Below are 24,683 nucleotides of genomic sequence, written 5' to 3'. Positions count from 1 at the left end.
TTGGTCTTGGGCTTTAAAATTACACCTTGATTATTAATCTATTTATCTATATTTTAATCTATCTATTTAGCTATCCATCCATCCATCTACCTATCTAGGGAGGAGCGTCGTGCTGAGGTCAAAAAACTATTCTCTGAGTCAGTCCTTCCTGAGGATTGAATTGATTTTCAGGCTTAGTGGCTGGCACTGTTATCTACTGAACCACCTCTCCGCCCTGATTTAACTTGTGTCTCTTAGTTTCGTTTCGATATGATTTAAAAAAAGAAGAACGAAACCAAGGTTTCACATGCAGACTAGCTAGCCTAGAACTATGTACATAGCCATGGGAAAGCTGCCTCTGAACACCAGGGTACTCGTGTTGAATGGATAAGGATGCCCCCACGTTTAAACATCGGAGTGGGGGATAAGGCAAAGAGCAGCCAAGCAAAACACACAGACAAATATATAAATGTTTAGAGGAGTCGGGGAAGAACACAAGAAACAGTGTTGGGAAAGGCAAAGGAGTCCGAGGTTTATTCCATAAAATGAATGCAGAAGGAAACCACCCACACGCACATGCCCCTCCGCCCACCTCTCTCCCCCACCTCCTCACCTACCTTCACCCCCTCTAACTGGAACAGCCTGAAGGCAAGAAATTTAGCAATCGCTATGTTCCTTTTCTACCAGCAGAGGACGACAGAGAGCCAGAGCAATGTCATCACTAGACAGAGCGATGTCTAGCTGACTATTAAAGAAAATGTGAGTGCTTTAGTGCAAAACAATTTGACCACTTAGAGCAGAGAAGCTTTTAGTCACGTGGGGATGGAAGAGGGTGGGGTCCAGTCTGTGAAGTTTGGGTTAGAGGGGGCTTGGAAACTATTTTATAACCATTAACAGAAATCTATGCTAGGGTGGGGTTTTGTTTGTTTTCTTTTCTTACCTACGGATTGCATTTTAGTTTTTAGGGGTTGGACAGATGCAATGGTTATGAGCAATGACTCTTCTTCCCAAGTTCTGATCTCAGCCCCCACATGGTGTTCACAATCATTTATAATTCCAGTTTCAGAGGGCCCAATGCCTCCTCTGGCCCCTGAAGCCACCAGGCACACAAGAGGTGCACAGATATATGTGTGGGATAAACACTCATACACATTAAAATAAATATATAAATACTGTAAAAACCAAACAAACAAAAAGCCGGGTAGTGGTGGCACACACCTTCAGTTGAGAAGCTGAGGCAATCAGATCTCAGCCTGGTCCTACAGAACGAGTTCTGAGACAGCCACAGCTATACAGAGAAACAGCGTCTTGGGGGAAAAAATTAAACAATTGATAAAGGTTAAAAAGTAAAAGCAAGGGCAAGGGAGACAGGTCTGCAAAGGAAGGAAGGTGCTTGTTATATAAACCTTGTTTTATGACCAGGTGAGTTCTGATCCCCAGCCCTACATAAACACCGGGAAGACAAAGTGGCAAGTGTATCTGAATTCCCAAGCTACTGCTACGGGAAGACAGGAGGTAGAGACAGACAAGCCATAAAGTCATGCATCAGCTAAGGCAGTGGACAGGACAATCCTGTCTCAAACACAAACACTGTGCAGGTGAAGACTGGAGCTACTGCAACTCTGGTCTCTATGTGAAAACTAATGCATACGTATTTACTTATCCAGGAACACTTACACACATCTTACACGATGCGTTTATAAAAAGATAAAGAAAAGGGATATGTTCTATGGATATGTCTCTATGGTGAGGTGTGAGGGAAGGGGGTGCCTCCGGCAGACCCATGTGGAGTCCTAAGGAACCAGCCACACGATGGTATAGTATAGAATAGAGTTTATTCGGGGCATGGGGAGGGGAGTTAGGAGGGTAGTAGGGGCAGAGAGAGAGAGAGAGAGAGAGAGAGAGAGAGAGAGAGAGAGAGAGGAGAGGAGAGGAAAGGAGAAGAGGCCAGCTATAAGAACGTGGAGAGAGAGAGGGCAGAAGAGAATGGGGAGAGAGGAGGGACAAAAAGGCAAGAGCAAGAGAGGAGCAAGAGAATAAGGAGGGGGCAAACAGCCCCTGTTATAGTGAGTCAGACATACCTGGCTATTGCCAGGTAACTGTGGGGTGGAGCTTAGACAGAATGCTAACAATACATACACATCCCACTGCAAAACCCTCATATAACCAAGGGAAAGCCAGGCTAGATGTGGTATACACACATAATCCCACCACTCTGGAGGTAGAGTCAGGAGACGTTCAAAGTCATCCTCAGCTCCACAATGAGTTCCAGGTCAGCCGGAGCCAGGTGACACCCTGTTTCGGAACAGAAACACCAAAGCAACACTGTCCAGGTGATGGTGCACACCCTTAGTCATAGCAGTCGAAAGGCAGAATAAACAGATCTCTGTGACTGCGAGGCCAGCCTGGTTTACAGAGAGACCCTGTCCCACATACACTCCCTATGGAGGTTTAAATATGCTTGGCCCAGGGAGCAGCATCCTTAGGAAGTGTGGCCTTGTTGGAGGGTGTGGCTTGTTGGAGGAGGTGTGGCCTTGTTGTAGAAGGTGTGGCTTGCTGAAGGAGGTGTGGCCTTGTTGGAGAAGATGTGGCCTGTTGGAGGGGTGTGGCTTGTTGGGGAGGTGTGGCCTTGTTGGAGAAGGTGTGGCCTTGTTGAAGGAGGTGTGGCCTTGTTGGAGGGGTGTGGCTTGCTGAAGGAGGTGTGGCCTTGTTGGAGAAGATGTGGCCTGTTGGAGGGGTGTGGCTTGTTGGGGAGGTGTGGCCTTGTTGGAGAAGGTGTAGCTTGTTGAAGGGGTGTGGCTTGCTGAAGGAGATGTGGCCTGTTGAAGGGGTGTGGCTTGTTGGGGAGGTGTGGCCTTGTTGGAGATGTGGCCTGTTGAAGGGGTGTGGCTTGTTGGGGAGGTGTGGCCTTGTTGGAGAAGGTGTGGCCTTATTGGAGAACGCGTGTCACTGTGGGTGTGGGCTTTGAGACCCTTCTAACAATCTAAGAGATGCAGTCTTCTGAATGCAGATGGATCTAGATATAGAACATTCAACTTCTGCACCATGCACACTGCCATGCCTCCCGTTATGATGCTAATGGACTGAACCTCTGAACCAGTAAGCTAGTCCCGATTAAATGTTGTGTTTTATAAGAGTGGCCTTGGTCACGGTCATGGTATCTCTTTACAGCAATGGAAACCCTAAGATACTCCCAACTCCAAAAGGGGGAGGGCAATGTAGTTCCAGGGAAATGTTAGTGGTCCCCCTAAATAACAGGCAGGAGCTGATCTGATGCAACTCACAGCAGGGTCTTTATTCTATTTGAGCTAGCTCGTCCCCCATCCCCCATCATTCTGCAGGACGGTTTTGGGGGGGGGAGCCTGGACCGTCTACGGGGCAAGACTTTATAGTAAGCAGCAATCAGGGAGTGTGTGTGCAAGCTTTTAATTGGCTGGTGCTGGGAGTCATGTCATAAACTTAATTTCTGTTCCCCTCTGCATTGGTGGTCGTTAGGCAGGGGGTGGGCTTGTAATTTGGAGGTACAGGTTTTATTTGGGAAAATAACCTGGAGACACTGGTCTTGCTTGTTGGGGGTGTAACCTGGAGATGGGATCGAGGCTAGGGTTTTGTTGGGGGGCAACTTGGAAACTAATGCTAGGTACCAGCCTCTTAGTTTACCCGAATTCAAACTTAGGTCAGGTTCTCTAAAATCAAGTCTGAACTTAAAAAGTTTGGCCTCTCAGCAGCAGGGAAAAGTGTGAATCAGAACCTTTTCCTGCTGCATTCCTGCCCAGCCCTCTTCCACAGGTGGCACAGTTAGTTCCTGGCTGTTTTCCTTGTATTTCTTTTTAAGATTTTTAAAAAATTTATAATGTAAGTATGCAGGCAAACCATGTGCACGCAGGTCACAAAGGCCAGTAGAGTTATAGGTGGTTGTTAGTTACCCAATGTGGGTACTAGGGGGAAAAAAAACCTCAGGTCCTCTGTAAGAGCTCAAAACCACTGAGCCATCTCTCTCCAGACACTTTTCTACCAGAAAGAGACAGATACAGAAATGTGTACTCACTGGTGTGAGCAAGCATGCGTGTTGGCTAAGAGGTACATTAGAAGCTTCTGAGTGGGATGTTCTCTTATCTTGGTGTTGGTTATATGTGGTCATTTCCTGATATTTCAAACCATATGGTTACACCAACAATCTGCTGAAAAATAACAAAATTATCAAACTGTGGTGGCACATGTCTGTAAACCCAGCACTTGGGAGGTAGAGACACAAGAACCAGGAGTTCAAGGTCATTGTTTGCTCACAGCAAGTTGGAGAAGAGAGTCCCGGGGGGCTACATGAAGCCTTGTCTCATCAAAACCCCCAAACCAGAAACAACCCAGTTTGAAAGCAAAATTCCAGGCCCAATGAGATGGCTTTATGGATAAAGGCATTTGCCACACAGACCCGACTACCTGAGTTTGATCCCCACATCCCCCCAGTCGAAGAGAACCAAATTCCGAACATTGTCCTCTCGCCCCCACATCTGCTGTGGCCCTCATATACCTGCCTCAATAATAATACTTATAATAAAAATTCAAACCCTATATTGCTAAAATTGCAGAATCCTTTCTGGTCTAGATTTTCTCAGTGACTCCTGCCTTGGCTCAGTACTGGGTATAATCTGCATATTGTTCCTGAGATAAATGTCCCCAGCCCATTTACTTTTAAGATGAATCTCACTAGATTGCCTAGGCTAGCCTTACACAGTCCATCTATCTACCTAAAGTCTTCCCAGTAGTGGATGTGCATGCACCAATGTTTTTCATTTTCCCTCTAAATACAGAGACCGTTCCCTACCCAGAAACAAATTATTCACTTGTGTATTTATATATTTTTAGCAGTCACATCAAATTATAAGGTGTCAAATAGCACTGTAAAACTAAACAGATTTCTAAAGGTTTGTTGTTGTTATTTTTGTTTTGTTTTGATTGAAACAAGATTCTATGTATTCCTGGCTAGTCTGGGACTTGCTGTGTAGATCAAATAGGCCGCAAACTCAGCGATCTTGTTTCAAGATTTAATGTTTTAGTGAAAAGATAATGCTACTGCATAGAGGTTCTACATTCAAATATTTGCTAAGTGTTTTCAATATAAAAGGCAGATACGGTGTTCACACCTGCTGGCCTAATATTGAAAAGACTGAGGCAGAAAGACCACCAGGAGTTTAAAGCTAGCCTGGGCTAGAGCAAGTCCTAGGACAGCAGACTAAGTTACAGAGTGAAGCAGTCTCAAACAATCTATATAAAGCAGAAAAAGAGACTGCACTGCCAAGGTCCATCCCTGACGAAATACCTTTGGAAAGAGCAGAAGCTTTTTGTTGTTGCTTTGGGGTAGGGTTTTTCTGTGTAGCCATGGCTGTCCTGGAACTCACTCTATGGACCAGGCCAACCTCAAACTCAGAGATCCGCCTCCCTCTGCCTCCAGATTGGGTGCAACACCACCACCCAGCTGCTAAGCATTCATCTTTTAATTGACTTTTTAATTACATATGCTACAGCATGGTACACTACTACAGAGCACGTGTGGAAATCAGAGGACATGGTAAATGGCTGCTTTCCTTCTCAGGGATTAAACTCTGGTCCTCAGGCTTGGAGGCAAGCACTTTTTTCCTTTTTAAAGTAGGGAAAATCAGGCTGGGTGGTGGTGCATGCCTTTAATCTCAGCACTCAGAGTCAGAGACAAGCAGATCTTTCTGAGTTCAAAGCCAGCCTGAATGGGATATTTAGATAAATACCTGCTCCTCAAGCTCAGGGAACACCACGAAAGGGAAGGGCAGGGATAATGCAGACACTGGGCAGGACTTTTCAGGGTGTGTTCTGGCTGTGGCACGGCTGTCATACTTCCCATACATAGCAGTGGTAATTATCTACCTGCACAAGGTCATCAGTTCCTGCATCCATGGGGCAGGGGCTCCCAAGACCCCACCCCTAACTGAAGAATTTGGACCATTTTGTTGACATGGAAGGAAAGTCATTTTTCTTTGAGGGATGTGGCCACTTATAAGTTGCCCATGTTCCACTAGATAGCCCCAAACCCACTGCATACAGGAAGCACTAACTGAACTTGGTGGACTATAAAAAATTTAAAAGGCATGATTCTGGGTTAAGGATATGTTAAGAAAGGTCTGGAAAACTTGACGTGGATATGATCAAAATATATTGTGTATATGTATACATATCCTCTCAAAAAAAAAAAAAAAAAAAACATACTGAAAACCCAAAACTACAAAACCCCACCACACCCATTAAATCACAGTCTACAGGACTGGTGAGACACCTCATTGAATAAAGGCACTTGGTGCCAACCTGACAACCGAGTCTCATCTCAGGCTCCAAATGGTAGGACAGAACCAACTGTACAAGTTGTCCTCTGACCTCTAGACATGCACATGTTTCCAGATATGTGCATGTCTAGACAGAAACACACTCAAAGTAGGGGGTTTGTTGTTTGTTTGTTTGTTTTCTAAGATTCTATTTGTATTTATAGGAATGTTGGTATAAGAAACTGTCCTGGCTGGGAGACAGCTAGCTCAGAGGACGAAGTGCTTGCTTAACAGGTGCAAAGCCCTGAGTTCAGTCTTTAGCACCACAGAATACCAGGCACAATCCCAGTACTGGAGTAGAGGCAGAAGGATCAGGAGTTCAAGGCCAGCCTTGGCTTCTTGAAACCTCAAAAACAAACAAAACACAAAAAAAACCCTGAAGGGGTGGTGGGGAAAAATTAAGACTACACAGTGGATTAAAGGTCAGTATGAGATATACAGCATCTTGTCTCAAAAACAAAACAAAAACCCAACTGTAATTCTCTATGCCCATGGGAGAAGGGACTGATCAAAAACTCCCAAATTAAGGAAACTTGTGAGTGAATTTCACCTGCTCATTTGTCTGAGAAAAACCAGAATGCTTTATAGTCCTATTAAGACAAACATTTCAAATGACTAACAAATTCCACTCCTTTGCTGACAAGTCAAACTGGAATATAAGAAAAGGCAACACGTTATTTGACCCTGAATGCAGAGAATAAATACTTTATTAACTGATTACAGTTGAAAGTCATGAACAAAAAGGAGTATATTAAGGCAGAGCCATATATATACATATACATATATATATATGTATAGACAACTGCAAAGCTGGTTCTCTCTTTCCATGTTCATAACCTCTGCATCGCTCACCTCAGGCGGTGTGCTTTCTTTCTTCTTGATTGAAGGAGCATCTTGGCCAATGATTCTGGTCCATTTGATGGTAGAGTATGGGATCACGTATGGGATCACGGAGTGCGTGACGGTGAGAGTTTCTCAGCACACCTCAGGTGTCACTACACAGCTGTTGGCTGATGTGGGAATCTGACAACTGACCAGGCTTCTTCAGAAAAACATGGTATCTTTAAAAATGATTGGAGTAGTCTTACCTAAAACAAGTTTAGACTTCTGAGTCAATCAACTGCCAAAATTACATATTTTTCTGCCCTTCCCTAAACGCTCCTGTATGGCTTATACAGCCTAGGGAACAGAATCACCTAGTTCTACTGCAGTCTTAAACAGTTTGAGGGTTTTTTTTTCCCCAAAAATCAAAATGTCTTCCTTTTGCAGAATGGCAATGCAAATAGTTACTCTACATAATGTAAAACTGTCTTTCTTCTGTGTGCAGCTCCTCACTTAGAGATGGACAGCCACAAAAAAAAAAAAAAAAAAAAGGACATAAACTTTGTCTGTAAAAGTTCCCAGCCCCATCATAATTCCAACTTGGAAGGAAAGGGCCAAGGCAAGCTGTCATTGCCCAGAAGAATGAACAGATGGCTCTGTTTGGTATCTTCAGGAGGCTTCTCCTTCCGTAGGAGATGTAGGTGTTGTAGGAGAAACAGAAGCAGGTTTCCGTGTGATTCTGTCTAGCTCTGCATGAACATCCGAGAGCACAGGTTTCTGGCCTACGGTGCATTTCAAGAAGAAAGAACAAGAGTTAGACAGTCCTCCCCAGAGCACTGGCCTGACTCTCACTGACTGCATATCCTACTGAGGTTGCCCATGGTGTATAAGGCAAAGGACTGCTGAGCTCAAGGTTGAGGAAGCTACATATCAAGACCCTGTCTTGGGGGTTGGAGTGGCAAGTGAAAACAGCAACCATGCAGGGGAGCCCATGCCCATAATTCCAGCACCCAGGACGGTGAGAGAGGTGGACTGCCATTAAGATCACAGCTAACCCTGGCTACATCCTGAGTTCGAGGACCTATCTAAAAAACAAACAAAAAACCCAATAAAAAACTCTATGAAGTCTACTAAATTATATAAACATCTTTAAAAATACAGGTCCTTGGGGGCTGGAAAGATGCATCAGTTAAAAGCACTGACTGCCCTTCTAGAGGTCCTGAGTTCAATTCTGAGCAGCCACATGGTGACTCACAACATCTGTAATGGGATCTGATGCCGTCTGATGTATCCAAAGACAGCTACAGTGTCCTCACGTTCATGAAATAAATCTTTTAAAACAAACAAGTAACAACAACAAAAAAAGTCCTTGTTTTGTTTTGAACTGAGGGCAGTGCAGGGTACTATTACTTGACTCATATGTGGGTTTTGTTATTTTAGGGCATACAGCAATGAGCAATCAACAGCAAACAGCAGACCTACGGATCTCGAGGGCGATGTGACAGTGACCTCCAAATGTGCAAAGTGAAAAAAGGACAGGTGACCCAGAGCCCTAACCCGATGAAGAGCAACACTGTCCCAACTCCCCGAAACTCTGGCCGTTCTCACACATGGGCTGCTCTGATGGTTCAGCAGGCAAAGGAGCTGGCAGGTCTGATGACCTGAGTTTGACCCCTGGGACCCACACAGTAGAAGAAAACCGAAACCAAAACATTGTCTTCTGATCTTCCCAAACAAATTTAATATAGAATATAACCCAGGAACTCTAACCTCAAATATTTCACCAACTAACTTAAAAAAAAAAAATAAGGTAGGCAGTGGTGTATGCCCAAAAATTTAAAGCCAGCCTGGAATACAGAGCTGGGTCCAGAACATTCAGGGCAACACAGAGAAAAATCAAAAAAGGAAAAAAAATTCACACACACACACCAAATAAAATATGGCTTACCCACATAATGGCATATTATTGAGCCATTAAAAAAAAAAAAAAAGCAGTTCTGACACAGGTTAGCACATGAAGGAACCTCAGAAACACAGAAAACAAGACACACCGCTAAGACTGGAGTTACAGCCCCAGACAGAGGCAGATTAGTGGCCCAGAGACTGAAGGCATGAGAAATTTGAACATGACCCAAGGTCAGATCCTCCGACGGTTTCTAAAGGCACATGTGACTCTATCACACTCAGAGAGGCTACATGCTGACAACATGCCCTGCTCAGGAAGCTCTACCTGACTTTTTGGCAGATGGCGGCAAACTGGTGCTTGCCCCTGCAGCTCCTCCTCCAGGACTGCCCCCGACGCCAGGGCCTCCAGGAGAGCCAGTCTTCTTACTCAACAGACTGTTGAAGAAATTTGCCAGGACCCCTTCACTGGTTGCTCCGGCTACAAAACAAATAGCCTTTTAGAACAAAAGTTCTGTTTTTCCACAAATTATTACAATCCACTCACACTTTCCTCACCTCCTACAGAGCATTCACAAGGATAGTCTTTATTCTTGTTTACTCGTGTTATGTGTGTGTGACGTGTGTGAGTTTGTGGGTGGGAGTGAGGTGGCACCACACTGCTCACGTGGAGGCCAGCAGACACTATGGCACTGGTTCTCCTCCCACCTGTGTGTGTCTGGGACTGCACTCAGGTTGCCGGGCTCCTGTGACAAGCACGCTACTCGATAAGCCATCTTGCCAGCCCCACAATGAGATCTTAAAGGGCCAAAAGTGTTGTTTATTTTATTTCTGTTAGTATGTGTGTTGGGGGGGCGGTATAGGACAACCCACAGGAGTGGGTCTCTCCTTCTACCATGTTCTAGGGATTGAACTCAGGCTGTGAGCTTAACAGCAAGAGCCTTTACCAGCTCAACTGTTCGCTACACTACACTGACCATCAAAGTTCCTTTCTCCAACGGTTTCTCACAGGACACTGCTGAGAGCTTTCACCATGAGCTGAGATGTAGTGAGAGGATGCTGTCGTGTTTACAACCTGATTATGAGCTCCTAGCTATAAAACAAAGCTTACAAAGTATGGAGCAGAAAAGGAAAACATGTAAGTGGATTGCAGACAAGTGTGCTCATACACTGCACTGCTTTCCCCAAGGAACAGAGTGCTACCTTTCATGTTTGGATCAATTTTTTTGGATCCAGCAGGGATGGGAGACACACTGGCAACATTGGATGACACAGATCTGTTTGGTGTTCGAGGGGAGCCTCCAGGGACTCTTGGTGATGCATCCTAGGTAAAGATGGGAAAAGCAATAATACTAAAACTTAAAACCTCCATAATAGTAAAACACTCAGCTACCATCCCCACCTACTCTAATGGGCTTCTCACTTCAACTCAGCTGATACATGTTAATAACCCTGCCCTCATATCAGAGCCCACAGGCCCATCACATTTAGACACCGACTACTGCACTGGTGGGAAAGGAGTGGCCCACTGGATGAGGTGGAGCTCTGAGCACAAGCTTGGGAGCCAGAGCAGTTCCAGCTATGCCATCTCAGGAGGTCATGTCCTCCCAAGTCCCCGTTACCCAGCCACAGGATGGAGTTATGATGTAACCCCCCTTCCAAGACTGTCCTGACGCTTGTGAAGGTACACACACGCTCAGCTTGTACAGTGACTGGTATAAAACAAACTCTGAGGAGAGCTGTACATGAGTTCAATGTTCTAAAAATGGGTACGGATTCTCTAAAGCAACTCACAATTCCAGAAGACCACTTGAATAAAGTTTATACTGAAGCATGCCCCATGTGTGTGATTAAGAACAGCATGTACTGAACATTACTAGTTTTGTCAAAGTCTATATAATACTAACCACAGGCCTTCCAGCTGCAGTTGGAGGTTGCTTTGCTAAGAGAGACTGGGGAAAAGAAAAGGAATTATAGTTTAGAAACTCATAGTCTACCTTATTGTCTTTTTAAAGAAAATATATACAGCTTACATTTTTTTTCAAGACAGCAGTTAGAAACACTGGTTGCTCTTCCAGAGGACCTGGGTTCGATTCCCAGAACCCATATGATAGGTAGCTCACAACTATCTAAATTCCAGTTCTAGGAGATCCTATAGCCCTCTTCTGACCCCCTTGATCACCAGAGCATTCATACACATAAGATAAGTTTTAAAAAATTAAAATGAATACTTAATTTTAAAGTTGAACTAAATCTATTCTCTGTATAGCCATAACTGTCCTGAAACTCACTCTGTAGACCAGGCTGGCCGTGAACTGAAGAGATCCACCAGCCTCTGCCTTCCAAGTATTCAGATTAAAGGCATGCACCAGCACCACCCAATCACAGCTTAACTTTTACATATATATGTACATTAGCTTAAAAAGTAACCACGGACCAAGCACAATGATGCACAATTAACTCCAGCACTCAAGAGGAAGAAGCAGGTGGATCCCTGCAAGTTTCAAGCCAGCCTGGTCTACAGAGTGAGTTCCAGGCCAGCTGAGGCTACATAGTGAAACTTTGTATCAAAAAATAAATACATTAGGGACTGGAGAGGAGCAGGGCTTGCTCTTCCAGCGGACTTGCGTACAATTCCCAGCACTCATACGGTGGTTACAACCATCCAACTCCAGTTCTAAGAGACTCAGCTTTCCTCTGACCTCTTTGGGCACCAGGCACATACATGGTACACAAACATATATGCAGGATAAACATTCATACACAAAATAAACTAAATCTAAAATACAATTCATTTAAATTTTTAAAAATTAAAAGTCATCTGTGGCAAGATGGTTAAAGGTGTAGAGAGAGACATTTGTCATCTCTTCTGATGAGCTGAATTGAATTCTCAGGAGGATCAACCCTCAAAAGTTGTCTTTTGACAATACAGCAGCTGTGGCATACATACATACTTCACCCCCATCTCTAACACATAAAAAAGATAATGTATTAAAATTTTAACTATATGATAGTTCTATAAACATACATAGCGCTTGAAGGCAAATAAAAGCATCTTTGCATACTGAATTCCATAAGACTGCCTCCAATGTAGCTTCATACCTGTAGCTTCATAAGAAACACTTGGTCATCTTCTGCCATGATCTCCTTCTCATGCACAAACTGAAAGGAGTAAGAATACCATGAATGCACTGAACACATTTTGCTAAAACCTCCAGTAACTGACAGTATAGACTTGTCCCTGGTTTCTCTGAAATAAAAACAAAATGTTTTTCTATCTGCTTCAGAAGAAGAAAATGTAAGCATCACACATGTGACTGGTTTCCTTCCCCTACAGGGGCTGTGAGCCTTTCAAAGGTTAAGTCACATTATGCCACTCCTCTGTTCAGATTCTGCAACCAGTGCCCATCTCACTGCAGCTTAGATAAAGCCTCAGGCTTGCTGTCAGAGTGGCTACTCCTTTAAGAGGTGCCCTCAGGCCCGGTCTTCTTAGTCCACCTCCACATCCTGCTTATTTCCATTTGATGGATGACCTATGTATTAGAGCTCGTGTTACTGTTTTAAAATAGGATCTCACTCTGCAGTCCAGGCAGGCTTGGAACTCAGAATGTAGATCTGTCTGGCCTCAAACAAGCCACCCAGCAGTGCTTCCAAAGAGCTGGGGTCATAGGTGGGAGCCAGCAGGCCGGCTATGGATCAGCTGATTATTGTACGTATGTCCACCTCCTTCCTCACTGGCATCTGTACCTAAGCAGTGCCTAAGTGCAATGAACAGAAAAAAAAGGACACCGTAAAGCTTGATCTTGGCTAACAGTGGGGCACTGGAGAGATGGCTCAGCCATTTAGAATGTGCACTAGTTTGGTTTCCAACATCAATGTTGTGTAGCTCACAACTCACTGTAACTCCAGCTCCAGGGGATCCAATGCCCTCTCCTGACCTCTATAGGCAACTGTGCTCCTGTGTACATACACCAACACCAACATATAAGCCTACACAAATAAAAAGAGGAATATTTTTGTATGATTTCCTCTTTTTGAAGTGTGTATTTCTTTTAGTAGCTATCCAAACCAAACTAGCATGCTGATCCACTTTTCACTGAGCTTGCTTTGCTCACCACTAACAACCCACACACAGAAGACAGATGCCTACAGTGTGAACAATTCAACTCAATAATGTTCACGATATATACATCAGGATTATTAGTTCCAAAAACGCTAAGTCTCTGAGGAGGATTACATGTAAATACTCATGACACTTTCAGAAACATCTACATCTGTACTGATCTACTGAACGTTATGTATATGCAGTTTAATACAAAGTCATGATGCACTCATAAGAACCTTATTTAAGAGTCGTAAAAACCTTAGTCAAGACTAAAAGGGCTGGAGAGATAGCTCAGTGGTTAAGAGCACTGACTGCTCTTCCACAGGTCCTGGGTTCAATCCCAGCAACCACATGGTGGCTCACAACCCTCTGTAATAGGATCCGATGCCTTCTTCTGGTGTGTCTAAAGACAGAGACAGTGTACTCATAAATGAAATAAATAAATCTTAAAAAAAAAAAAGACTAAAGCAAAAGGAGAAATGTTTAGATGGCTATGAACAAGACAGGTAACCACTGACTAAGGTCAAGCCCACGACAGCACTCAGTGGTAGAAAGGAGAAACCTAACGCTTCCTTAGCTCTGGGAAGAGCTGTAGTCTCTGAAGACCACAGCTTCTATCCGCTCTAACTGCTCAAGATCTCCATGGTCACTCATGCCAACGGTGGTTTCCAAAGTGTGCTAGAAATGGACTCAGCGTTAGTGTCTGCAAAGATAAAAATGCAAGGCCCAACGCTGGGGGACTGAGTGGTACCCTGACATTTGCTGGGACAGATTCGTGTGAGCCACTAAGCAACTCTTCTGACAGCAAAAGAGAACGTCTTCTCTTCTCCCTGTGCCCTTAACACCACAGACTGCCCTCTTCTCGCTTAAGTCTAGATACAAAGGCCATTTTAAGACTTACCTTTCGGACAGGAGGTTTGGTTATGATGTCTTCAAAATTATCTTCTACTTTCAAAGTTTGAAAATTTTCATGTAATATTCCTATTTTCTTGTCATTATCCCACCCTGCTGGACTAGAGAGAAATGCACATGAAACTACCAGACACTTACATCATCACGTTTTCGTTTAACCCACAGATCACTTTGAGGAGCTGCAGGAGCACAGCAATAAGGATAGAGCCTAGGGCTCTGTGCGTGCAGTGAGTTCTCTACCACTGAGCTACAACCCCCGGGATCCAACGCAGCACTGCACGCATGCTAGGAAAGCATTCTACCAGCCCCTCCCAGGACGAATGTAGAATCAAGCCCACATTCTGTATTTCGTCATCATTTACTGGAGCAGCTCAGCAACAAACTATCCCCATGACCCAGGCCTCTGGTCCCATCTCAAGGGTGAACCCAGACACTGGGCAACAGTGCAGGATGAACTGCGCCTGGAGCACACTTACATGAACACCGCGTCCTTTTCCACCACCACCGCAGGGATCTTGTAGGGGAACCCATACAGCTTCTGGACGATGTATTTATACACTAAGTCTATGTTCTTGTTCTCTTTTACTGAAGTGTAAATCAGTGCTGCACCATCTAACCAGCGCATTAAGGAAAACAGTATGAAATGCATAACGGCACCATAAGCCACATTTTCAGCATAACATGCATATACGTATGCACAGTGCTCAGGAGGAAACATCCAGGGTAACTGATGTATGATGATACAGTTAGCAAGATGTTCTGAATTACCCAGCACTCAGGAGGGAGGAGCAGGAGGATTACAAGTTCAAAGTCATCTTCAGCTAGACAAAGTTTGAGGCTAGTCTGTGGTACATGTGACCCTGTCTCAAAAAATGAATTTCAGCCAGGCAGTGGTGGCACATGGCTTTAATCCCAGCACATGGAAGGTAGAGACAGATGAATCTCTGAGTTTGAGAGCAGCCTGGTGGCAGAGCAAGTTCCAGGACAGCCAGGGCCATACAAAGAATCCTGGTCTTGAAAAACCAAATAATAGCACTTTTAAAAGAGCCTCCTGTGTCAGTTTGTGAGTGTTTGGCAGAAGCCCATCTCCAGTGACACACATCCTCTAACAAGGCCACACCATCTAACCCTCATGCAGCAGGACGACCTGGGAACTAAGTGTTCAACAAATACACTGGCCTGTGGGGAGTTTCAGTCAAACCATCACAGCCTGATAACTATTTCTCTTCAGCACAATTCTCTAAACATAGCACATTAATATTAATATTTAAATCCTTACCACCACACTGTAACAGAGCAGACAAAGCCATTACTTATACTCTCTTCTCAATCATCTCCCCAAGTTGTTAATGACACACCCCCTAGTGTGCTACTAGAAACAAAAAGAGGCTTCTTTTATTTTCTTTTCAGATTTATGTATTTATTTCATGTATATGAGTATGCTGTCGCTGTCTTCAGACACACCAGAAGAGGGCATCAGATCCCATCACAAACGGTTGTGAGCCACCATGTGGCTGCTGGGATTTGAACCCAGGACCTGTGGAAGAGCAGTCAGTGCTCTTAACCACTGAGCCATCTCTCCAGCCCAAGAGGCTTCTGTAATGCCCTCTTCTCTTCAGCTCATATGAACTGACTTCAGAAAAGCAATGTGCCTGATTTAAAAAATGTAGATGCTGACCCAGATGGTTTTCAAAAAGGAGATATCCATTCTGAAAAGGTTCTACCCAGAGCTCAGTATAGAGGTGCAGCCCAAAATCCCAATACTTGCAGTCTGAAGCAAGAGGTTCTAGGCTAGACTAGGCTATACAGTCTTTCTCTTAAGAAAACACACACATCAAAACTCCAGAGAAAATCAAGCCAGCCTCCATTTAGTCTAGGGGTTTCTTGCCCATTCTCTCACTAGACGCCTTGTGTGTCCCATAAAAACCCACTGTACCTCTGAGCACTCTGTCCAAGCAGAACGGGCCTTGAATAAATCTGTTTTCTCTCATTTAGCCCCATCTTCATCTCCCATGTTTCCAATAGAGCCGAGAGAGAAGAGAACAAACCTAAGATTCTAGTAAAGACACTTCAGAACGCTACGTATGAGTGACCCGGCAAACAGGGAGAGGTGGAGTAACGGTCACAGAATTTCTCTAAGTTCCATCATGGTTGTTTTGCTTGGCAGGACTGTGTTAAGGATACACTGCAAACAGAACTTGCGGATGTGCGACTGGATCAAGTCCAAGTGCTCATCTCTGTAGTCGTGCTCTTTCTCCAATACACTGATGGCGTCACACTGTGGAGAGAAAGCAGTCATGGACGGCATTACAGCAACTTTCAACACTGCAGTCCAACAGGACGGTGTAAACGACTGTGAACAGGGGAACATGACAAGTCACCAGTATGCTATGGTAGCAGATGAGCAGGACCTGCAATATCAATCGGTCTCCAGGTCACAGTCAGTCTGGCCACAATGCTCCAGACAGTTTCAGAACATGAAGGAATCAAGTCCAGCAGAGTTATGCCCAGTGGTCACATGTGGCATTCAGGCACCATTCTCCTACAATGACTGAACTCATCTAACCCACACCAGCTCTACAGAGCATGGTGGTGGAGCTGGCCTCACCATAACAACAGTAACAGCCTTGCATGTGAGCAGTAGTTCTGCCTTGCTGCAGAGGAACACCAAGGACAGTGCAGTGTTTAACCATGATGACATCCAAATAATTTTCACTGCGCTCCTCCCAAATGAAGATGTAGAATGTAAAAAGATAAGCATTTATACTGTTAATTATTCTATGCAACATTAGTCTGGGGTCAAATGTCACATATAGATTTGTTATACACACATTATAGAACAGTCTTCCTATATAATCATAGGAAGACTGCTTGCCCATTTTATAAACCACTGAGCAACATCTCAAGTGATTAAAGACACCTCACTGTACTGCTGACCGACTGGTACTGTTTGGTGAGGTATGGCAGTTTACTAGAGCTTTTTACCCTACATAAAGGACTGAGGATGTAGCTCAGTGGTAGAGTATGTGTGAGCCTCTGGGTTTAATTCCCAGCATCCTCTCACTCCATAAAAATGGTAAGCTGGGCTTGGTGGCACACTGTATTTCATAAAATCTTAAGACCCCATCGGGTGTGCTTTGGTGTATAAACACTTGAAAATCGTAGAAGGAAACAAAACAGAAAGTATTTGAACACCGAGAGTGTGTCTTCAAAAGGACAACAGTGTAACAACTATAGAAATAAAGAGTCTTCCTGAATCCCTGTGTTCAGTCTTAAAGATGATGGTGGTGGTAACAACATTTATTTTACATGTGTGTGAGCTTTTCTATAGTAACTCTGGAAGTCAGGGAACAATTTCCAGGCAGTAGGTCTCTTTTCTACTCTCTGGGACCTGGGATAGAATGCAGAATGTCAGGCTTCCTGGCAGGTGCCAGCTACTGAGCCACTTTGCCTTTATCATTTTTATCCTAAAGATGGAATACTTTGGACCTTCATCTCATTACATGTACCTTTTCCACAGTATAAAAACCAGGAATAATTCTAGGCCTTTAGGTTCTATTAGTTCTAGGAGTGTGGCTCAAGGCAGAGCATCTAGCCGGCATATCCAAGGCAAATGGAATAGAGCAGCTACTGTCCTGAAACTCTCAACTATTCCCCTGTGGACTAAAAACACATTACTTAGTACCAAGGGGGAAAGAAGTGAGATTGGCAGGTAAGTTATGCCTTAAAAGAAGAGTCTTTTTATTATGAAACATACTTAGTAAAATACTAAGTCAAGAGAAATGTTTGCTTATTTTGTAAGTATGAGATAAGGTCTTGCTATGTAACACAGGGTGGTCTGGAATCATGAGCTTCCTGATTGCTGAAAGGTAGGATTCAGATGTGCACTACCATGTCCAGTAAGCCAACAGAATTTTGGAAACAGTGATTCTGTCAGCACCTTTTAATAAATACACAAATAACAAGTTCTTAATAACAGCATATCAATATTACATAACAAGTGATACAAGGAGTTTTAAGTCAGCTGTAGCCTGTGGACAGTGTTACCTAAAATGCTTGCATACACAGGCTCTGAGTTCATTAGGCTGCATTCATCTGAAAATACTTAACTCTTTTAACATTAAGAAATTAGTACAAGGGCTGAGAGACAGCTCAGCGGTTAAGAGCACTGTATGCTACTTATTCAGCGGTCCTGAGTTCAATTCCCAGCAACCACATAGTGGTTCACAATCATCTACAACTCCAGTACCAGAAGACCTGACACCCCTCTGGCCTCTGAAGACCCGGCATGCACATGGTGCACAGACATGCAGGTAAGTAAAACACCACACATTAAAAAATAAAGAACTACAATAATAATGACTAAGCTGTCCCTTCACCTGTAACTGTTTCTAAGGAACTAACGATATAGTGAGGTCTGATTGAAATTCTGAACATGAACTTCAACCATGAACAATGCATGTGAAATACTGTTTTCCTTCAAAAAAAAAAAAAAAAAAAAAAAAAACCGTTTCGGACCCCAAACACTTCATCAGTGTGGCAGTGCATGTTTGCAGTTCAGTCGTCCAGAGACCAGGGAATGAAGAAAGTGAATCAGATGATAGCTCATAGACACACGACAGCAAACTAACCTTTGTACAGACCACAAGCACTGGTAGGCCCAGGTTATGTGTGAGTGTGTCTGCACCCAGGGGCAGGACAACGCTGTCATCTCTGTCCTCCTGTGCAGCCGTGGTTCTTCGCTGAGGGGAAGCTGGAAAGTCTTCTCCTGGCTCCACATACTCTTGGAAGTCTCTAATCACTGTGAGTCAAAGGAAACATGGTTTTAAAATGGCACTTATGTGAGCCTTCTTTATTTCTGCCACAATTTAAATTTATTTTTTCTGGGCTTAGATATTGTCTTACATAGGAAAAGAAACAAAAAGTAATCTGTTTATTTTCATCTATATTCTGCCAAGTGGCTGGTTATCTTCCCTCAGGTGCCACATGTCTGTCTTGTTACATCTTCCTGGATCAATGTCCCCTTTATTCTATCCTGACTTCAGCTACCTGCTGGTTTATTTCCATCTCCTCCTCCTTTAGGGGCAAATCTCTCTTGCCTCTCACCACTTCTCTTCCTGCCAGCATCCCACCTCATATTTCGTGACTCAGCTCATTGGCCACAGGTTTTTCTATTGACACGTGATGTTATTAGAGATTTTCTCTACAGTGTACCTTTAGCTCCAAGTCCTCTTCAGGACTCTGTAAGCTCCTGCATTCACATATGAACATTTCTTATAACATACACACAAAATTAAGAATAAAGCGTCACCAGGTAATGGTGGGTGCAAGCCTTTAATCCAAGCACTCAGGAGGCAGAGACAGGTAAATCCCTGAGTTCGAAGCCATCCTGGTCTACAGAGTTCCAGGACAGCCAAGGCTATACAGAGAAACTCTGTCTCAAAAAACCAAAATAAATAAGCAAATCAATCAATCTATAAATAAATGGGATCTATATGGGCATACCCACACAAACTCACACATAGCACACACAAGAGGGTAAACTAGAAGCACACATGATTCTAAAACAACCATGGACAGGGAGTGTTGGGGACAGAAACAACTCCACAAGCAGTGATCATCAATGACAGGAAACTATAGACTAAAATGTTTTAAGACTGTAAGGTGTGTGAGGGAAGAGAGGGGGAAAAAATTGAGTCCAGCCTAAGGCGCAAGGGTGTAAAAACAAACAAATAAACAGACATATACATAATATAACAGTTCATATACAGCATACACAAGAGTGTGAATCAGAAGCTTAGGGCCAATGGTTCTACACAAGCATGGACTGAGGGGAGGAGGGGAAATGACTGCACAGGCAAAGACACCCACACTCTAATGAACTCTGTAAATAATAAAACCAACTTAGCATCTTTTATTGGGTTAACATCTTTTCACGCACATTTCATATTAACAAAGTTGATAAGCTACCAGTCACAAAAATGCTCAAAGTGATGAACTGAAAGAAGGCTCACATTTTTACCAGTAAAAATGACCTTTCAAAATGAAGACACATAGTCATTTGAGAAGAGTAAAACATACTTCTACCAAAGAATTTACCATTATGTATATTAATATTAAAACTCTGTACATCATTCAAATTAAATTTTGAAATGGTAGTCATATTGTATTTCCATCACTGAATCTTGTTTATAAAGAAAACAACTGGAATGGCTTTTATAGTCAGCTAAGATATCTCAATGGAAGCCCACATTAGCATGTCTGATTTTTATAGTCCGCTAAGATATCTCAATGAGAGCCCATGTTAGCATTTTCTGACCACTCACACTTCTGCTCCATTTCCTTCATCTCTTCAGGGGGAATTTTCAGCTTGTCAACATGTTCTCTCACCACACTTGCCCATTTCTGTAAGGAATCCAAAGCAGTCCAAGGCTTTGACATATCAACGACCAACATGACCAGAGTGTCTCTCAGAGAAAGGGCATCCAGAGAGAACTTGAGTAGTCCTTTGTGGTACAGATCTCCATCTAAGATCCATACATTACATCTTGTTTGATCTACAAAAAAAAAAGAATCCACAGTTTCTTTTAACAGTATTATTAAGTCATTTAATTATGCACAGGAGATATCTGTTGGCATTGATGAAATTCAACTCTTTGGGTCAAGTGACAGTTCAGAAAGGCTTGACATGATGTAATAGGCAACTACAGGACGAGAGCCTCCCTTTTCCTACTCCTTAATCAAGGCCAAGACAGTAAATAGCATGTTTACATTTTACCATCAACAGACAGAGCTGTACATACTTAAATTAAACAGTCAGAAAGAACAGTGTCCTCTGGAAGAAAAAAGGGCTGAGCAAGTGAGAACAATATGGAGACATCACAAGTACATCTAGGAAAATGAGGAAAGGGGGGAGAGAAGGTGGGCAAAACAATCACCACACTAGGGAAAGTGAACTTCAAAACTGAGATTGCTTCTTAAGGCTGACAAGAAGGCTAACATCCCACATGTAAATACACTAACATCCTTAAAACCATACTATCTGAAACTCAAGTTCACACTAATAGAAGCATGTCTATATATAACTATTCACTGACCCAAGTGACATCCCAGAATTCCTGCTGATCGATGACAAATTGGACAAAAAAACAATTGGGGTGGGGAACAGCAGAGTTCCTCCCAGTTGACCTCAGGAGGCCACACTCACCGTCCCTGTCTTCGTCATGCACATTTAAGTACAAATACTCCAGTCCTCTTCCCTTCTTGTACTCCTCTATCCCCTGAATTCTTCTTATGAGGCTCGTTTTCCCAGCTCCATCTTCACCTAGATACATACATTTTAAAAGTCAGTTTTAATTTTAGTGTGGGCCAGGGACACTTTGTGGCACCATGTGAGGGTCAGCCACACGGTGATCCGACAGAAGACTGCTGGGCAGCCACACCACCGAGGACACAGACTCCATAGCAGACTCCCTTCTCACAGTGCTGCTGTTACCTCGATAAATCTTGTCTATCCTGCTATAAATGCTGTCCTCCAAGGGACAGAGTGACAAAGTAGAATGTCATGGTTTCAGAAAGTGCCACATTTACAGCAACATAGATCAGTCTGTAAGGTTTCAAGGGCTCCCTCTTAGCCTTCAGCCTGAAGAATTTCAGCTATATAGAGATACTTTTGTTTGTTTAAAGACCAGAGTACAGGCAAGCTTACAAAGTATACCAAAATCTCAGAGGGCAAGGATGATAACAAAGCCACCCATCCTCTTTTTGTGTTTTTAAAAACATATTTATTTTAAAAGTGTGAATGAGTTAGGGGTTGGGGTGCTGATGAGTCATGCATGCGAATGTCTGTGGAGGTCAGAGAATCTGACTTCTCTGGACATGGAATTACACATGGTGGTGAGCCACCCAACATGGGTGCTGGGACCAAACGCAGATCCTCAGCAAGAGCAGATGTTCTTCTCTAAACCACTGAGCCATTTTTCCGGTACTCTCCATCCCTTCTTTTTGAGAAGAGGTCTCATTGTGTAGCCCAGGTTGGTCACTAACTTAAAATCAGTCCGCAGCTGGAACTATGGGAATGCTACCACTCTTGACCTGGGAACAACTCCATCGGCCTGATCTGAGTCATGCCCACACCGTGGAGAGTACATGGCTTACTGGACTGATAGGGACAGGGAACTGGGGTCCTCAGCAGAACCATTACTGACCGTGAGACAAAAGGCTAGGAAAGCAGAGAAGGGACAGTAAATTGGGCAAGAGAAAAGAATTATGGAACAGAATAAGTTAAAAAAATAGCTTAAAAATATTAATGGAAAGGAAGTATTTAAACTTGGCAGATAAGAAAAGTTTAAGAACTGGGATGTAACTTAGTTGTCAGTCTTGCCTAACTATAGGACACCTTATCTCAATAATTTTCTTTATCATATTTTTATTTTATGTGTGCGTATGTAAGCACTTTGCCTGTACAATATGTCTGTGTACCAGATGCAGGCCTGCTGCCAGTGAAGATGGCACATGCCTAGTGCTAGAGGAGATGAGGGACTTTTATTCAGTCAAAGCTCCCTCTTTATTAGATGACTCTAGCTTGTATCAAGCTGAGAAAAAACTAACCATCACACACCGGAAGTGATGGTGCACACTTGTAATCCCAGCACTTAGTACAATGAGGCAATAAATTGAGAGCTTGAGGATAACCTGGGCTACAATTCAAGCCAGGCTATATATACTATAAACCTCAAACCTCCTAGTCCCAAAAAAGAAGGTACCTCACGGCATTCACTGCCATATTTCATAGTAGAAGACTAGTTATTTTCACAACTAATTTCTAATACTTCATTATGAGTAATAATAGCCATAAATATGTGTGAGAAGTTTGACACTGTACACACATTTATTCATTCACACATACACATATACATATTAAATAGGATCAGAATGTTGAAAAGGTATCTATTGTTCTCTATTGTTCACTGCAGCATTATCTATCCACAATACCAAGATATGAAACCCAACTCTAGAGTCATAATCTAGATCAATGAATTAAGAAAATTCAGTAAAAGGCACAGTAGTGCATATCTATAATCTCAGCATTCAGGACTTGGAAGGAAGGAAGGAAGATATGAGTTTCAAGCCAGCATCAACTTTATGAGTTAGAAACCTGCTTAAGTTACATGAGACCCTGTCTCAAAAAAAAAAAAAAAAAAAAAAAAGAATAGACACACAGCAGATTAGTGTGAAGTCATAAAAGAAATTCCGGCTTTGTGAAAATGGGGCCGAACTCAGAGATCACATTGTTAAGTGAGATAAGCCAGGCACAAAAGACAAATATGACAAATACCCGCCTTTATACAGCGCTAGAAGAGGAGCTCACAGAACAGTGTGAAGTGCTGTTCCCAGGATCTGGGAGCTGGGGAGGCCAAGACACAAAGGTCACAGTCTCAGGTAGAAAGAAAAGGCCAGGCGAGAGCTCTCCTGCACTGCAGTAAGTACCAGGCCGGCCAGCAGCATGGGGCGTGGGAACTGTGAGGGGACTGCCTAGAGCATGCAGCAGCATGGGGTGGTGGCAGGGGGCACTGCCCAGAGCATGCTGAGGCTTCTTATTACAAGACTGGCAACACAACACGACAAGCCATTGCCCAAGGTACATATGTCCCACACAGTATGTTCTGCACAGCAAGCATGTATAATTTTACCTAATTAAGAAAAAGAATGTGGCAATTAAATGAGTATTCTGAGCTACTTTATGTATACTATTAAACTAGCCATCAAAACAACAGATTAGGTTAAAAACAGTAATATCTATGATAATAACAGTAATTCCCATGATAACCCATCATGCTTAAGCTAGAAATAAAGCTAATGGCTGCAAAGTTGGATATGTCAAACTGTTTGTTGTATTGGTCCTGCAATGTGGATTCTCTTAGCTCTATATAGCATTAGCTTACATCTTTGTAACTGCTTCAGAACTCTAAGGAATAGAATTTCTACCCATCACCCCAGGAGGCTGGAGCAGATTCTCACACTAAGAATCATTTTAATCACCCTGTTAAAAGAACTATGGAAATGCTTGAGAGAGCTGCACCTGCCTCCAAACCATACACTAGAAATAAAAAACGGCCTGCCAGTCACTGTCCCTAAGTAAGGAGAGAGGAGTCTAGTAATACCGAAGTCAGACAGCTTTGCAACAAAGGCAACACTTCAGCCAAACCCTGCAGGATTAATTAACCACCAGGAGTTAATCATTTCAGAAAGATAAAGTGAGCACAAAAACCCAGGCATAAGAAGTGCCCTTCTAACAAGGACAAATGAACACTTGGCGGTGGCACAGCCTAAGTCCCAACAACACTCTGAAGTGAGGTAGGATCCCAAGTTAGAGGCAAGCCTGGGCTATGTAAAAAGTAGACTAAGGAGGCCAGCGTGCCAGGCTAAAAAAGTTAAACTGTTCTTCTGACAGTGGAGAGCCACCAGCAGTTTAGATATTTTAGAGACACTGTGTGGCAGAAGCCAGACTCTTAAATTCAAGTCTGGGAAGCTGGGTAGTGGTGGAACACGTCCTTAATCCCAGCACTCAAAAAGGCAGAGGCAGATGGGTCTCTGAGTTTGAGGCCAGCCTGGTC

The 24,683-nt window shown here is 43.3% G+C and overlaps 1 protein-coding gene across 1 annotated transcript in view; it reads right to left on the bottom strand.

Annotated features, from left to right (window-relative positions):
- Positions 1-7,026: 7,026 nt before the first annotated feature.
- DYNC1LI1 (dynein cytoplasmic 1 light intermediate chain 1) overlaps positions 7,027-24,683 on the bottom strand; it is a 30,152-nt gene continuing 12,495 nt past the window's right edge. The window contains exons 3-13 of the mRNA XM_080934064.1: positions 21,275-21,391; positions 20,394-20,624; positions 18,699-18,868; positions 16,252-16,345; positions 14,544-14,679; positions 14,057-14,168; positions 12,153-12,212; positions 10,958-11,002; positions 10,254-10,374; positions 9,379-9,531; positions 7,027-7,930 (exon numbers count right to left, since the gene is read on the bottom strand). Of these exons, the coding sequence (XP_080790190.1) occupies positions 7,818-7,930; positions 9,379-9,531; positions 10,254-10,374; positions 10,958-11,002; positions 12,153-12,212; positions 14,057-14,168; positions 14,544-14,679; positions 16,252-16,345; positions 18,699-18,868; positions 20,394-20,624; positions 21,275-21,391 (1,352 nt within the window). The 3' untranslated portion in view covers positions 7,027-7,817. The remainder of the gene's footprint in view (positions 7,931-9,378; positions 9,532-10,253; positions 10,375-10,957; positions 11,003-12,152; positions 12,213-14,056; positions 14,169-14,543; positions 14,680-16,251; positions 16,346-18,698; positions 18,869-20,393; positions 20,625-21,274; positions 21,392-24,683) is intronic.

This window comes from Micromys minutus, assembly GCF_963924665.1.
Source record: "Micromys minutus genome assembly, chromosome: 21".
Lineage (NCBI taxonomy): Eukaryota > Metazoa > Chordata > Mammalia > Rodentia > Muridae > Micromys > Micromys minutus.
This window is presented reverse-complemented; position numbering and strand designations above follow the sequence as displayed.